The 12,048-nt window shown below is 51.4% G+C and overlaps 1 protein-coding gene across 2 annotated transcripts; it reads right to left on the reverse strand.

Moving 5' to 3' along the window:
* Positions 1 to 1,356: 1,356 nt before the first annotated feature.
* AK2 (adenylate kinase 2) lies at positions 1,357 to 10,309 on the reverse strand. Of its 2 annotated transcripts, XM_019547546.1 has the most exons (7): positions 10,189 to 10,309; positions 9,215 to 9,340; positions 6,772 to 6,882; positions 6,555 to 6,649; positions 5,045 to 5,117; positions 4,398 to 4,593; positions 1,357 to 2,137 (listed from the first exon to the last, which is right to left on the reverse strand). In XM_019547546.1, exons 1-7 carry the CDS (start codon positions 10,273 to 10,275, stop codon positions 2,130 to 2,132), a joined length of 696 nt encoding a protein of 231 aa, XP_019403091.1. In that variant the 5' UTR covers positions 10,276 to 10,309; the 3' UTR covers positions 1,357 to 2,129. The 2 variants fall into 2 exon arrangements, with proteins under 2 accessions (XP_019403091.1, XP_019403090.1); XM_019547545.1 differs by lacking the exon at positions 1,357 to 2,137 and having other exon boundaries at positions 4,217 to 4,593.
* Between the last annotated feature and the right edge of the window lie 1,739 nt (positions 10,310 to 12,048).

Raw genomic sequence — 12,048 nt, forward strand, 5'->3', positions numbered from 1 at the left:
CGTTTCAGGCTGGACATAAGGAAGAATTTCTTTACTGTCCGAGCCCCCAAGGTCTGGAACAGTCTGCCAGTGGAGGTGGTTCAAGCACCTACGTTGAACACCTTCAAGAGTAAATTGGATGGTTATCTTGCTGGGATCCTATGACCCCAGCTGACTTCCTGCCCTTTGGGCAGGGGGCTGGACTCAGTGATCTCCCGAGGTTCCTTCCAGCCCTGATGTCTATGAAATCTATGAAGCAAGCCCCATCTACTGCCACCATGGCCAGTCTCAAAAGCAGACTTGAACAGATCATTGCAAGCTCTGCATGCAGTCTGTTTGGGGGTTTCAAAACAGGATCCCAGCTCTGAGTTGCCCAATGACTTCCCTTATCAGTTCTAGGAAGCCTGACGCAGTCAGCAAGGCCAGAGTAAGAAAGGACACTCAAATGGCTAGAAAGGGGCCAGCTTAATGCCTACTATCGAGAGGTAATGCAGGAACATCACAAAACCAAAGCTTGCCTGCAAGAGAATACGCTAATCAAAGCTGTCAAGAAACCCAGCACAAGGACACAGAATAATCATGGAAGGAGGTCATAGATGACAGGGAGGCCATATTTTTATCAACTTGGTAAGCACTAGGCAAACTCCTGGGGGTCCCAACGCTGGATTGGGGTGCTGCTATATTGTGAACAGCCATATCAAGACAACCATCCCTCCCAAAAAAAAAAAAAAAAAAAAAATCACCTGAGAGGAGAACCCACAAGGTCAGACTCCCGAGGAGGCTGGGATAAAGGAAGATGACGAATGCAGTACTCTAAAAATGGTGTTAGGGCAGATTTTGTTCTCTCTTATTTTGCTAAGATGCACAGTGTTAGGAGAGGAGGGTGCAAGATGGCCAGTATGAAGGACATGTTCACAGGGTGCAGAAGAGATGGGAAGAAACAGCTGCACACAGAAGCAGGAACGCTTGACTTGCAGCGTGTGGGGGAAGGGAAGGAATGCAGGCCTGTTTCAAGCCATAAAACACCAATGGAATTAGGGAGGACCACCAGCACGGCTAGAAATGGATCAGCTGTGGAAAATGTCCACAAGATGAGGTCCAGCCAAGAAGGGGGCAAAGCACAAAAAGGTGGTTAGGTGCATTTCTACTCTCTGCACGCAGAAAAGCAGAACTCAGGCAGCAAGAGAAGTCACTACCAGGGTAGCAAGAAGCTGGAAACATTTGTCAAGAGTTTGCAGGGCAATATCTGTGCTGCACAAAGCAGCTAACCAGAAAGTCCCCCTCTCAAGTGTTGGTGTAGTAGGATATAACACACCAGATTACAATCTCCCATTCTGTATCGCGCATAGGTCAAAGACAAGGACGCAACTACAGATACAAAATTTAAAGGACATTTTATTGATTCAGAGACTAGACAAGGCAGCATTTGGCCTCTAAAGACAGGCAAAAATAATCCAAGTGCCACTTTCAGTCAAATGGGAGAGGAGAAATATCCTTTTGCATTTCTTTGACATTAGTTTTGCCAAGATCAGAAAGGAGCTATTGTCTCTTAAAGACAGGTTTGGACTACAGCTCAGGACCCTAGACACATTATATGGGAGTGAATGGCTTCTCAGACGACTGATGAGCACCACGGCTTCATTTTAAGATTGCCCTGAGAAAGGCCAGAACTTCCATGAATTGGGAGAAAAAAAGCTGACTAAATTTGCCTCTTTCCCTTTGAGAGCTAAGGAGGCAGTCATTCATTTTGGTCAACCGTAGGGAGCTGAGGGTAAGTAGCAGAACAACCCATTCTGCAACCTCCCTGGAGTCATAAGAAACCATGGAGCAAGCACTGCAGTCCCAAGTGGAAGCGTGGTAGTCCAGCCCTCCTAACACAGCAAAGGATCTCGGGTCTGGTCTTTGGCACAGAAATCCATTTTCACTCTGCAGTCATTCTTCCTCCCCATATGCTGATTTGAGATAAAAATCTCATCTTAAGCATGATTCTGATGAGAAAAACCAGTCTGCCTCTGGCATCTTCCCCACCCTTCCTCTGATCAGCCACGACCCCATGCCCCGCCACAGCCCTCCCTCTCTCCCAAAGGGAAGGGATGGAATGATGTGGAACAGCATGCAGCCTTTGGTGGCGTCTCATCTGGCTCACGCAGTCACTCGGCTGGAATAAAATGGAAACAAAGAAAAAAAAAGAAACATAGATTTAAGGAGAAAAAACCCCACCAAATGAATCATGATGTATGGTGGAATGGGGCCGATATGGCCGCCACTCAGACTGAATGCAGGGGAACATGCTGTTCTCATGGGGAAACCAAGCCTCTCCCGCATCCAGGATGACTTCTTAGGAAAAGAGGGTTGTTTTTTTTCCATTACTTTATTGCTTCCAGTGCCCCCTTTCTCTCCAGAGATTCAAAACCAGGAGCTGGGATAAAAAGCTGCTCTGATAGGAGAGACTTTTCTCTCGGCAAGCAAAATGCATGAGAGTGGCTTCAGACACACCCATCTATTACTGCCTACTCCCTGAACGTTTGTTGTCCTAGACTAACTGGTGACCTGTCTCCCACCACCGTCCCCTCAAAACACTTGTGCCCGGAAACCAGCCAGCCGTACCACTCCCTCAAGGTCACCCCTGTGGCAACAGCACGAGGAAACAATCTATACAACAACAGAAGTCCAAGAAGCTAAATCAGGGGACAACTGCCAGTGAATCCTGAAACTGCTGTGTTTCCTTCTGAGCCCCTTTCCGCACAGTCACATGCTTTCACAAACCAGCAGTGACGAGACTGCTTTCAATTTCTGGGGCTATTTAGAGCAGTCTCGATAGGGAGGGGAGGGCTGCACTTCTCGAGAAGGGATGTTCAGGAATTAAGTGGTTTTCAGATGAAATGACATCATGAACAAGAAGGACAGGACGCCCTCTGGCTGAACAGGCCATACCCTACAGCAGCCACCAAAAGGAGAGAGTCCATATCCCCAGTGCCAGGGGCGGGCAATTATTTTGGGTGGACGGCCGCTTACTGAGTTTTGGCAAGCCATCAAGAGTCGCATGACAGGCAGCCGGGGGCAGATAAATATTAATTTTCTAAATTTTGGGGAGGTCCCGTGGGCTGGACAGAATGGCCCGGCGGGCTGCATCTGGCCCACAGACCGCATTTTGCCCACCCCTGCCCTGTGCAGAAGGAGAGAGTCCATACCCCCTCAAACACCGAGTGAGCAAAACCAACTGAAGGTCAAAGGCCGAGTTTTATCACGGCCCGCCAACTAGCATTGACGATGCAGCTGGACTTCCGCACAGGACAAGGTTCATTACTTTCCTACCAGCCTCATTTTTTACTGCAGCACTGAAATGTGGTGAAGTAACCTCTGGGATTAAACAAACACACAGCAGCGCAGGATTCAGTCACGTTTTTAGCCTGGGTTGAGAAACTCAAGTAGATTTCCATGCTATCACACAGCAGGTCAGGCTGGAGAGGAGTTCAAGGGCACTTAAAGTGTCACTTATAGCTTTATCTCAGAGTCCTTGAGGAATCACTTGTGTGTACACCAAGCTCTAGAGGTTCAGACGTTGGGAACAAGGAAAAAGAACTGATATCCCGGCTCAACCCCTCTTATTGCCTACATGCCCCTTCCTTCCCCATGAGATTTCTCTACTGAGTCAGTCACAAGTAGATGTAAAGGTGAGAGCTCTGCTCACACAAGACAAAAGAGGACAGAGATAAGGAGGCACAAGCATCTGCTTACCTGGAATGGAAAAATAGTAAGTTGTACACACGCATGTGTGCCCACGCACAGTCAGTCACTACATTCCCGCTGGATTCACCTGATCCCCCCTAAACAGATAACCCACGTGGGCTCACACACACGTGTAGTCAGACACTCCACTCCCACTAGATTGACCCATTATCTACACCCCCCCACCCCACGTGGGCTCACCCCCCCGAGCAGACAAAACATTTTTTCTGCAGTAGTGGACAAACAGTGACACCAGCCTGACACTTTGTAAGCTTCCTCCACATGCCTCAGCCCCGACTGCCAGTCCTCCTGTGAGGCTCATGCCGAGTCCCCTGCTTAGCAGTGAGAAGTGCAGCTGTTTTCCAATTAACTTTGTCTCGTGAACGAAACTAGAATTCTTTCACTTTCAGCCCCAACAGAGGCCGTTACAGCAGCAGCAGGCGGGTGTGTTAGCTCATTGTGCCCTCTAGAGGCAATGCACGCTTACAGACACCACTGTGCTCACACAGACTGTCAAGTGCTTGTTTAATGGGCACAGTCCACTCTCAGGCTGCAGGATCACCCCCTTCTTTCTCTCTCTAGTGACTACACCCCTGGTCCCAGCAGAGAGAGACAGAGACAGAGACAGAGAGAGAAGAGAGAGCTCTGCACAAACCAAGAGCTTTACATAAACATAACCAGGTCTTTACATGTTGCTCTTGAGAAGGCTGCCAGGATACTGGCAAACACCACGTCAGGAGACTGGGAGGCGTCGATGGTCGTGTGGATCCCACGCCGGGTGTAGTAGTTGATCAGTGGGGTGGTCTGTGTGTGGTAGGCCTTCAGCCGAGTCTTCAGAGCTGCTTCGTTATCGTCGGAACGGCGGATCAAGGGCTCCCCAGTGACCTGGGAGAAGGCAACACCAAGGCAGCCAAAAAAATATCAGAGACAAACCACAGCCCAGCAGTGACCTTTTGTCAGAGCAGGACATCCCTTCCTCCACCCATACAGCTGCATCCAACTTCTCCTGGGTGGTCACAGGAGATGGAGGGGTGAGGCTTGGCTTTGGAGAAAGGGACAAGTGAGGAGTCTGAACAGGGGCACAAAGCTGTTTACTAAGGGAACGAGGTTGAGCCTAACCAGAAGAGGCATCAGAACCTGCCTAACCATCTACAGCCCATGCTGTAGCTTGCCTGCGGGCAAAGGGCAGAGCTGGGAAGGTTGACCCCCAATAGGAGGGGAGTGCTTGTGTGAGAGAGAGAAAGCAAGCTTTGCAGACATGCTGCAGAGCATTAGCCAAACCCAAGGTGATTGCAAAGGAGATTTCAGAGGAAACATGTCTCAGCGGCTCACGTACATCGTCCTTCATGTGCTCTTTCGGGGGGTTGAACTCCTCATGGTAAGAGCGGCCGCTTGCTGAATGAATCAGTCTAGAAACAGAAAGCAAGGGTCAGCAAAGCACCTCTGTGTTCATGACAAGGACACCCAAACTCAGATCAGCACAGACGATATCTGTGGCAGCAAGGCTACGTTCCTACTGAGAAAAGACATTCACTGATCTCCACCAAGCATCATGTCATTCCCCCCCAAGGAAAGCTGTGCTGGGAGATGGAGAATGAGTTTCTCATGCATAAGAAAATGGTCTGGAAAGGCAGGTTTATGGACTGCATACAGACTTGTCTAAACCATCTCTGTGCTGTGCTCAGAAGACCCACTCTGCAGCACACACCCCACCCTCACTCACTTTCACTGTGTCTATGTGTCAGTCTTGGAAATGAGACAAATTGTGTGCAAAGAAGCAGGCTCAAGATGCCCGAGTGCAGGTTATGTGCTTAGGGCTGCTCTGAGGCTACACTGCCGCCTTTCTGAGAGACTATGTGTGCATGGGCATACATTCCTGCCAGATCTGCATGATCAAGTCTCACCCAGAGTAAGGATACTCAATGGTATTTCAGCTTCTACGTTACAAAACCAAGCAGCAAAACCAGAGACAGCATAGCAAGGGAAGGCATCACCTGTCAGAGCCTAGGTTTAAAGTTTTGGCTTAGTCGGAAGAGGCTTATTCACCTCAGCCACCGCAGGCTGGGACAGCCATCCTCTGCTCAAGGAAGGCCGAGGACAAGAACAGATAGCATGGAGTCCTCCAATAAAGCACTGAGATGGGGTAGCAGCACCGTATCACAGCACATCAGCGTACAGCAGAGGCTGAGACTGGCTTGAAATTTCATAGACTTCATAGACATTAGGGCTGGAAGGAACCTCGGGAGATCACTGAGTCCAGCCCCCTGCCCAAAGGGCAGGAAGTCAGCTGGGGTCATAGGATCCCAGCAAGATAAGCATCCAATTTACTCTTGAAGGTGTTCAATGTAGGTGCTTGAACCACCTCCGCTGGCAGACTGTTCCAGACCTTGGGGGCTCGGACAGTAAAGAAATTCTTCCTTATGTCCACCCTGAAACAGTCTTGCAGTAGTTTATGACGATTCGATCTCATCATCCCTTGGGGCGCTCTGGTGAACAAACGTTCCCCCAGATCCTGGTGGTCACCCCGATAAACTTATAGGTGGCGATCACCCCTGAGCCTACGCTTTTCCAGGCTAAAGAGCCCCATGGCTCTCAGCCTGTCATTGTAAGGTCTGTTTTCCTGACCTCTGATCATGGCTCTTCTCTGAACTCTCTCAAGCTTCTCCACATCCTTTTTGAATTGTGGAGCCCAAAACTGGATGCAGGCTGTGTCATGGTTGGTTCTGACCAGTGCTAGAAACACCACAGGAGTGATGATGCAACACATTTTCTCTAAGTACAGGTAAATACAAAAGGGCAAAAAAGAACCGCACTGGGGCAGTCTGCAGAGGAAAGGGAATTCTTACCGGCCAGTGATTCTCCGGATAAGCAAGGAGTCAGCAATGCTGAATTCAATCACAGAGTCCAGCTTTTCTCTCCTTTTCTCCATGAGATCATCCAACTGTAACACAAAACGTACCACTACAGCATACAGGGACTTCAGACAGCGTCCAGTCTCCTCTGGAGACACAGCTAAGGGTGGGAAGAGAGCTACGAGGAGCTGGAGGATTCAAGGTCACGTACCATCTCTGCCTGCCGCACAGTGCGAGGGAAGCCATCCAGCAAGAAGCCATTTTTGCAGGGAGGGGTGTCTAAGTTATTCTCTATCAGCTCTACCACCATCTCGTCACTCACCTTGGAAGACAAGACATAGACAGCTCATTACAAACAAGGAGGCAAGACTAGCTTCATATCAAAAGGCTGCCAACTGCACTCCTGAAACCAAGACAGCTCCAGTGAGTATTTGATATCACACCTCTCAATCACTGAGATCAGAGTCAGGAAGAACCCAGGCATTGTGGAGGCTTGTAACATATTGAATCCTGGGTACAGCAAAAACAGCCAGAAGCATAAATTTGAATGTTGGGTGCAGGTAATAATTAAATCATTGTGTTAACACATCCAAAGCCTGCAAATTCAACATACACCCAAGCCAGGAAGCCACTTTACAAGGTACGTGAATGTTAAAAATAACTTTTGCCAAGTAAGTCCAAGTGTTACATGCTGCAGTACGTGAAAATAAACAACCCCTGGGAATATTAACTGTATTCCTTGGCTTTGGGACTGACTCTACAGTTCCCACATGGGCAGAAGCCAAGTGGGGGGAGATCTCTGAGAGCGTACAGCAGTGTTTCTGAACTGGGGTGCCACCACATCCAAAAAAAAAAAAGTGATGGAGGGGTGCCCAAGGTTGAGAACCACTGGCCTAAGGCCTGTCAAATCAGGGGGCAGGCCTTAGTGTAAGCATGCTTGCTACAACTAACATCCATGATTAATAGAAACAAAATAATCTGCACGATAGTGAGCATGTTATCCCTTCTCTGTTCGGGGCAGACAGGCCTCTTTTCTGCAAACAGCTACAAACCAGCTGAATTTAAACCTGCAAATATTCCCACGTTAGACTAATAAGGAAGTTAGGCACATGCAAAAAATACTTGCACGATCTACAGGCTTTCCAGCACTACAACTGGAATATACAATTGGATGAATTTCTTCCATTCACTACAGAGATTTAAGAGATCCCAGTGACCACCTAGCTACCAATACCTTTTTAGTTAATCTACAGCAGCTTCACTGACCTTTGAACCAGCATGCCCGATTTCCATGACTGTAACATAGCTGAACTGGGTGCTAGGTTTTGGGGTAGTTTAGAGGGAAGAAGCCTTCTTCAGCTGACATATGTGAAGGTCAAGCAGTGCTCCTGAACCCAGAGGTTATTTTTGTGATTCTGTAGTCCTTCACTCAATGAGAAGCTATTTATTTTTAAAAATAAGCACCAACTCTAGTTACAGGCTCCGTTAATTCTATCAAAATAAGCTCTCTCAAAGCCAGAATATACCCAACAATAGCTGGCCAATGCAGTCCACTGTCCTCTTAGCATGCAGAGGAGAGATATGGCCAGTATGTCTCGATAACACCCCTATCTGTCCCAACCAGCTGTAATATTGCAGAGTTGGGGATGCAGCACTAGCTCAAAGTAAAGACTGGAGATAAGCGCCCGTGTCCTTTTACTCTGAATCCTGGAAACTCTCCTCAAGGAGTTTCCTTGAAGTTCAAGAGCCTGTTATTGCCAGTGGTTCTAGTCAGTGCAGCACACCATGAGAAAGGAAAAGGACTGAACCTACACAGTGCAGTTACGGGAGCGCCAGCCTGGGAGACATGAGACCTGGAGTCTATACCAGAACCTGCTCCAACTCAGCGCAATCTTGGGGAAGTCGCTTCATCTCGCTCTGCCTCAGTTTTCCACAAGAAGTCTCAGTTTTTTTCTCAGGCTGGGCAAGCCTACAGATAAGCATGCCACTGACAAGTACCATCCACCACTGGAGCCCAAAAGTTAGGCTGCTGTTGCACGAAGTTGTTTAATGCCTGCTGTACCTGCAAGCGACCTGAGATCATCCAAGAGATTTCTTTTTTGGGAGGGGGGAGGGAGTGGGGGGCAGATGGACACCTATGAATAACTGGAATTTTCACTCTGTGAGGGTCGGAGACACCGTATGGGCACGAGGATTATGAGCTCCAAAGTGCGGAAACCTATTTCTGCCACATCATCAAAGACACCGGGTTTTAATCAAGAAGTCTCATAAATTAGAAGCTGACTGGGCAGAGTTCACTGTGTGTTATGTGATGCTAGATTAATTTAGGGAGGGGGGTGGAAAAAAAGCAAACCAGGACAAGACCACAAGAATTGGTAAAGTTCAAGAGCGAGAAGCTTCTTGCACACACCATTTTTCCCGTACAAGGTTGTCAGAGGGGAAAATAAGAGGACGCATGAATTCCTCTTATTACCGTTTGCTCTTAGCTTTCTAGCACTTCTGTAGGCAGCTCTCTAACCCCAGCTCTGGCATGTCCAAGCAAAGGATGGCATTTTGATCGTTTTTGGCCTGTAGGTATTCATTGAGGCTTTTAGTTCTCTTAGCATCCGGTAGCGATGCACCCACGGGCCCAGCGTGCGCTGCGCCCTACCTACCAGCTTCCCGGCATCCATGGTCTCCTTCAGCCGTTTGCCCAGTTCGGATCCAGATGCCACCATGGCCCTCAGCATGTCACCTGTTGCCAGGTGGCAAACGCAGTACCTTTCAGCCAGCTTGGGAGCCTGCGATGAGACAAGACACAAGGAAACATCTCTGTCACCTGTCAACAGTTCGATTTTTCCACAGGCCACGTTTGTATCGACGGGCACAACTTTTGCCCCATAGAGGCGGAACCAATTTTAGCCTAACTAAGGGTTAAGCACCAAACAGGATTTCTCAGACAAGTTACACAAGTGGCAGCAAGGAGCCAGTTTTGCAAGAACGAAAACCTCTGGGGCCACGCCCTATGCTGCGAAAGAGCTTGCAAAAGCTAAAGGAGCAGAGGAACGAGTTTCTAGGGTCGGAAGGGACCCAAACAGATCAACTCCAACCCCCAACTAGAAATCAAAGAGATGGAGAAATTCCCTTGATTCACACGGGGGATTAAGCCTCCCCTGTGAAAAAAAGCAATGTGGGGAAGCTCCAGAGAGCCTTAAAAGCAAGAAGGTGGTAGTTGGGACCCAGCAACTGCTACACGCGGTGCGCTGAGACACGTGCGGGGGCCACGGGCAGCTCCTCGATGCGCGGGGGGATGCTCGTGCAGCCCTCGCCGCATCGGCCTGGGACGCTTGCCTCCAACCACCGCGCTCGGCTCCTCCCCAGCGGGGCGAGGAGCCCAGCATCCCGCAGCTCTCGAGCACGACCGTTTAGGCATCTCCGACGCCGAAGGCAGTGGCAGGAAGAGATCCTGCAGCGCGGAGCCGGCTCGAGGCCTGTGGGCAGGGCTGGGCGGCTTCGGGGGGCCCAAGGCAGCGCCACGTGTCCCTGCGCCCAGCAGCGGGCGGCACCCGTAGGACGGCGGTTCTCCAGCGCCGGGGCCGGGCCCCTGACCGCGAGCGCTCCCTGGGGCAGGCCCCCCCGCGCCCCTCACCTGCGTGCCCTTGCCCGCCCCGGGCGGCCCCAGCAGCACGGCGCGGAGGCCACGACGGACGTCCTCCGTCTGCGCGTTTGGAGCCATGGTGCCGCCACCGCCGCCCGGCCTCCACTTCCAGCAAGGGCCCTGGCGCCCGCCCACCGCGCCTCTCCATTGGGCTGCGCCCCGCGCCCCGCCCCCACCCCTACCGGGGCTGGATGGGCATGCACCACAACCAATAGCCGGCGGGCGGCCGCCGAACGGGACAGGGATTGGCCCGGGGACGAACCGCGCACAGGGATGCACCGGGGTATCGCCAGTGCTTGCGGCTGCCAGGTAAGGGCCCCTGTGCCCGCCCACCCCCCGCGCCATTGGGCGGCGGCAGCGCCCGCAGGGCCTGACAGACGCCAGTCAGAGCCAATTGGCGGTGGGTAGGAGCCAAGTTCCGCCCCCCTCACGCACTGCTTCGCGCGCGTACACACACGCACGCCTTTATGCCTTCCTTTTTACACATACACTCCTCCTCCTCCTCACACTTCCTCTCACACACACACACACATTTCCCTTCCCCCCATACACACTTCCTTACATCTACACACACACACAACACACACACTTCTTCACACATACGCACGCACTTCTCCCTCCCCCATACACACTCCTTCCCCTCACACACACACACTTCTTCACACATACGCATGCACTCCTCCCTCCCCCCATACACACTCCTTCCCTTCCCACACACAATCACTCCTTCCCACGCGTGCACACCTGGTGGGGAGGGGCCTCCATCTCTGCCACCTCCTAGGGCCCAGGCCGCCTGGGGTCTCTTCTCAGCTCTGCCACTGCCCAGCCGGGTGACCCTGGTCAGCTCACTTCTTGCTCGAGGCGATGTATCTCGACTGACCAAGACGCAGCGGGGGTGCATGGTGCGGCTCGTCCAGTAGAAGATACTGACCACCACGGTCCTGGTCTTTGGCTGCCGCGGCAGTTCTCAGTCCCCCTCAGACTTGGGACCCCCCTTGGAAAACACCAGCGTGTTTGCTTCTCCTCAGCTCTCGACTGGACAAAATACCGGAGCGGTTCCTCTGTTGCAGCGACTCCACAGGTGCCCACCCTGGATTCCTGCTGGAAATCCCAGCTGGATTTCTGTTGTGGTGTGTGTTGGCATCTGCCCCCCGACTGTGCTGATGCTGTGCATCACCCTTGAAAGGATCTGCCGCCCCCTCAGGTGCTGTGTCATCGTCTGGCTGAGAGTCACTGCTTTACGGCATGGGGTGCTTGCTACGTGGAGGGGCACGAGAAGTGCTCTGGGTGACTTTTGGGTGGCCCCTTCTTACTGGGCCTACCTGTGCCAGCTGCACAAGCCGTGCCTGCATTTCCTGCTGTGCTCTTTGCAAAGGCAGGGCTCCTGCCCAAGGGACACCCCCCCAGGACGCACTCTCTTTCAGAAGACAGCAGAGCGCAGGAATTTATCCTTACAGCCGGCTACGTGGAGAAAAACATGCAGCCGCTGGGTGCCAGTGTGGAGTCTCCTTCCACAACAGCATCTCCAGCACTGACTGAGTCAGGTTTGTCCCAAACCCGTCTTGGAATCTCCCCCCAGCTCCTGAGATACCACCGCACTTGTATTAACCAGGTCTGGTACCCTCCACTTACTTCTTCCCCATAATCCTGTGGCAAAGTGTTAGCAAAAGAAATACAGATGTTGATTCCTTGCATACTTTGGACCCCTCGGAGCAGTGAGGAATCCTGATCTCTTCCAGCCCCGCTGGTTAATGTGTCTGGGAGACTGCTGTGCCGACACAGCCCTGCGGGGATAGGCTCAGAGCAGCCATGGGAGTCTGTCAGCATGCATGTACTGAGCTTGCAGGCTCA

The sequence above is a fragment of the Crocodylus porosus genome, unplaced genomic scaffold (assembly GCF_001723895.1).
Source record: "Crocodylus porosus isolate Cpor-Errol unplaced genomic scaffold, CroPor_comp1, whole genome shotgun sequence".
NCBI classification, from domain to species: Eukaryota; Metazoa; Chordata; order Crocodylia; family Crocodylidae; genus Crocodylus; species Crocodylus porosus.

Bases quoted from the DNA above. Each gene is read 5' to 3' on its own strand.
- AK2 (XM_019547545.1), bottom strand. From the start codon at position 10,275: ATGGCTCCAAACGCGCAGACGGAGGACGTCCGTCGTGGCCTCCGCGCC. The intron at 9,341-10,188 runs GTGAGGGGCGCG...GTCTCATCGCAG, and splicing joins GGGCGGGCAAGGGCACGCAG to GCTCCCAAGCTGGCTGAAAG. The intron at 6,650-6,771 runs GTACGTGACCTT...TTTGTGTTACAG, and splicing joins CTGTGCGGCAGGCAGAGATG to TTGGATGATCTCATGGAGAA.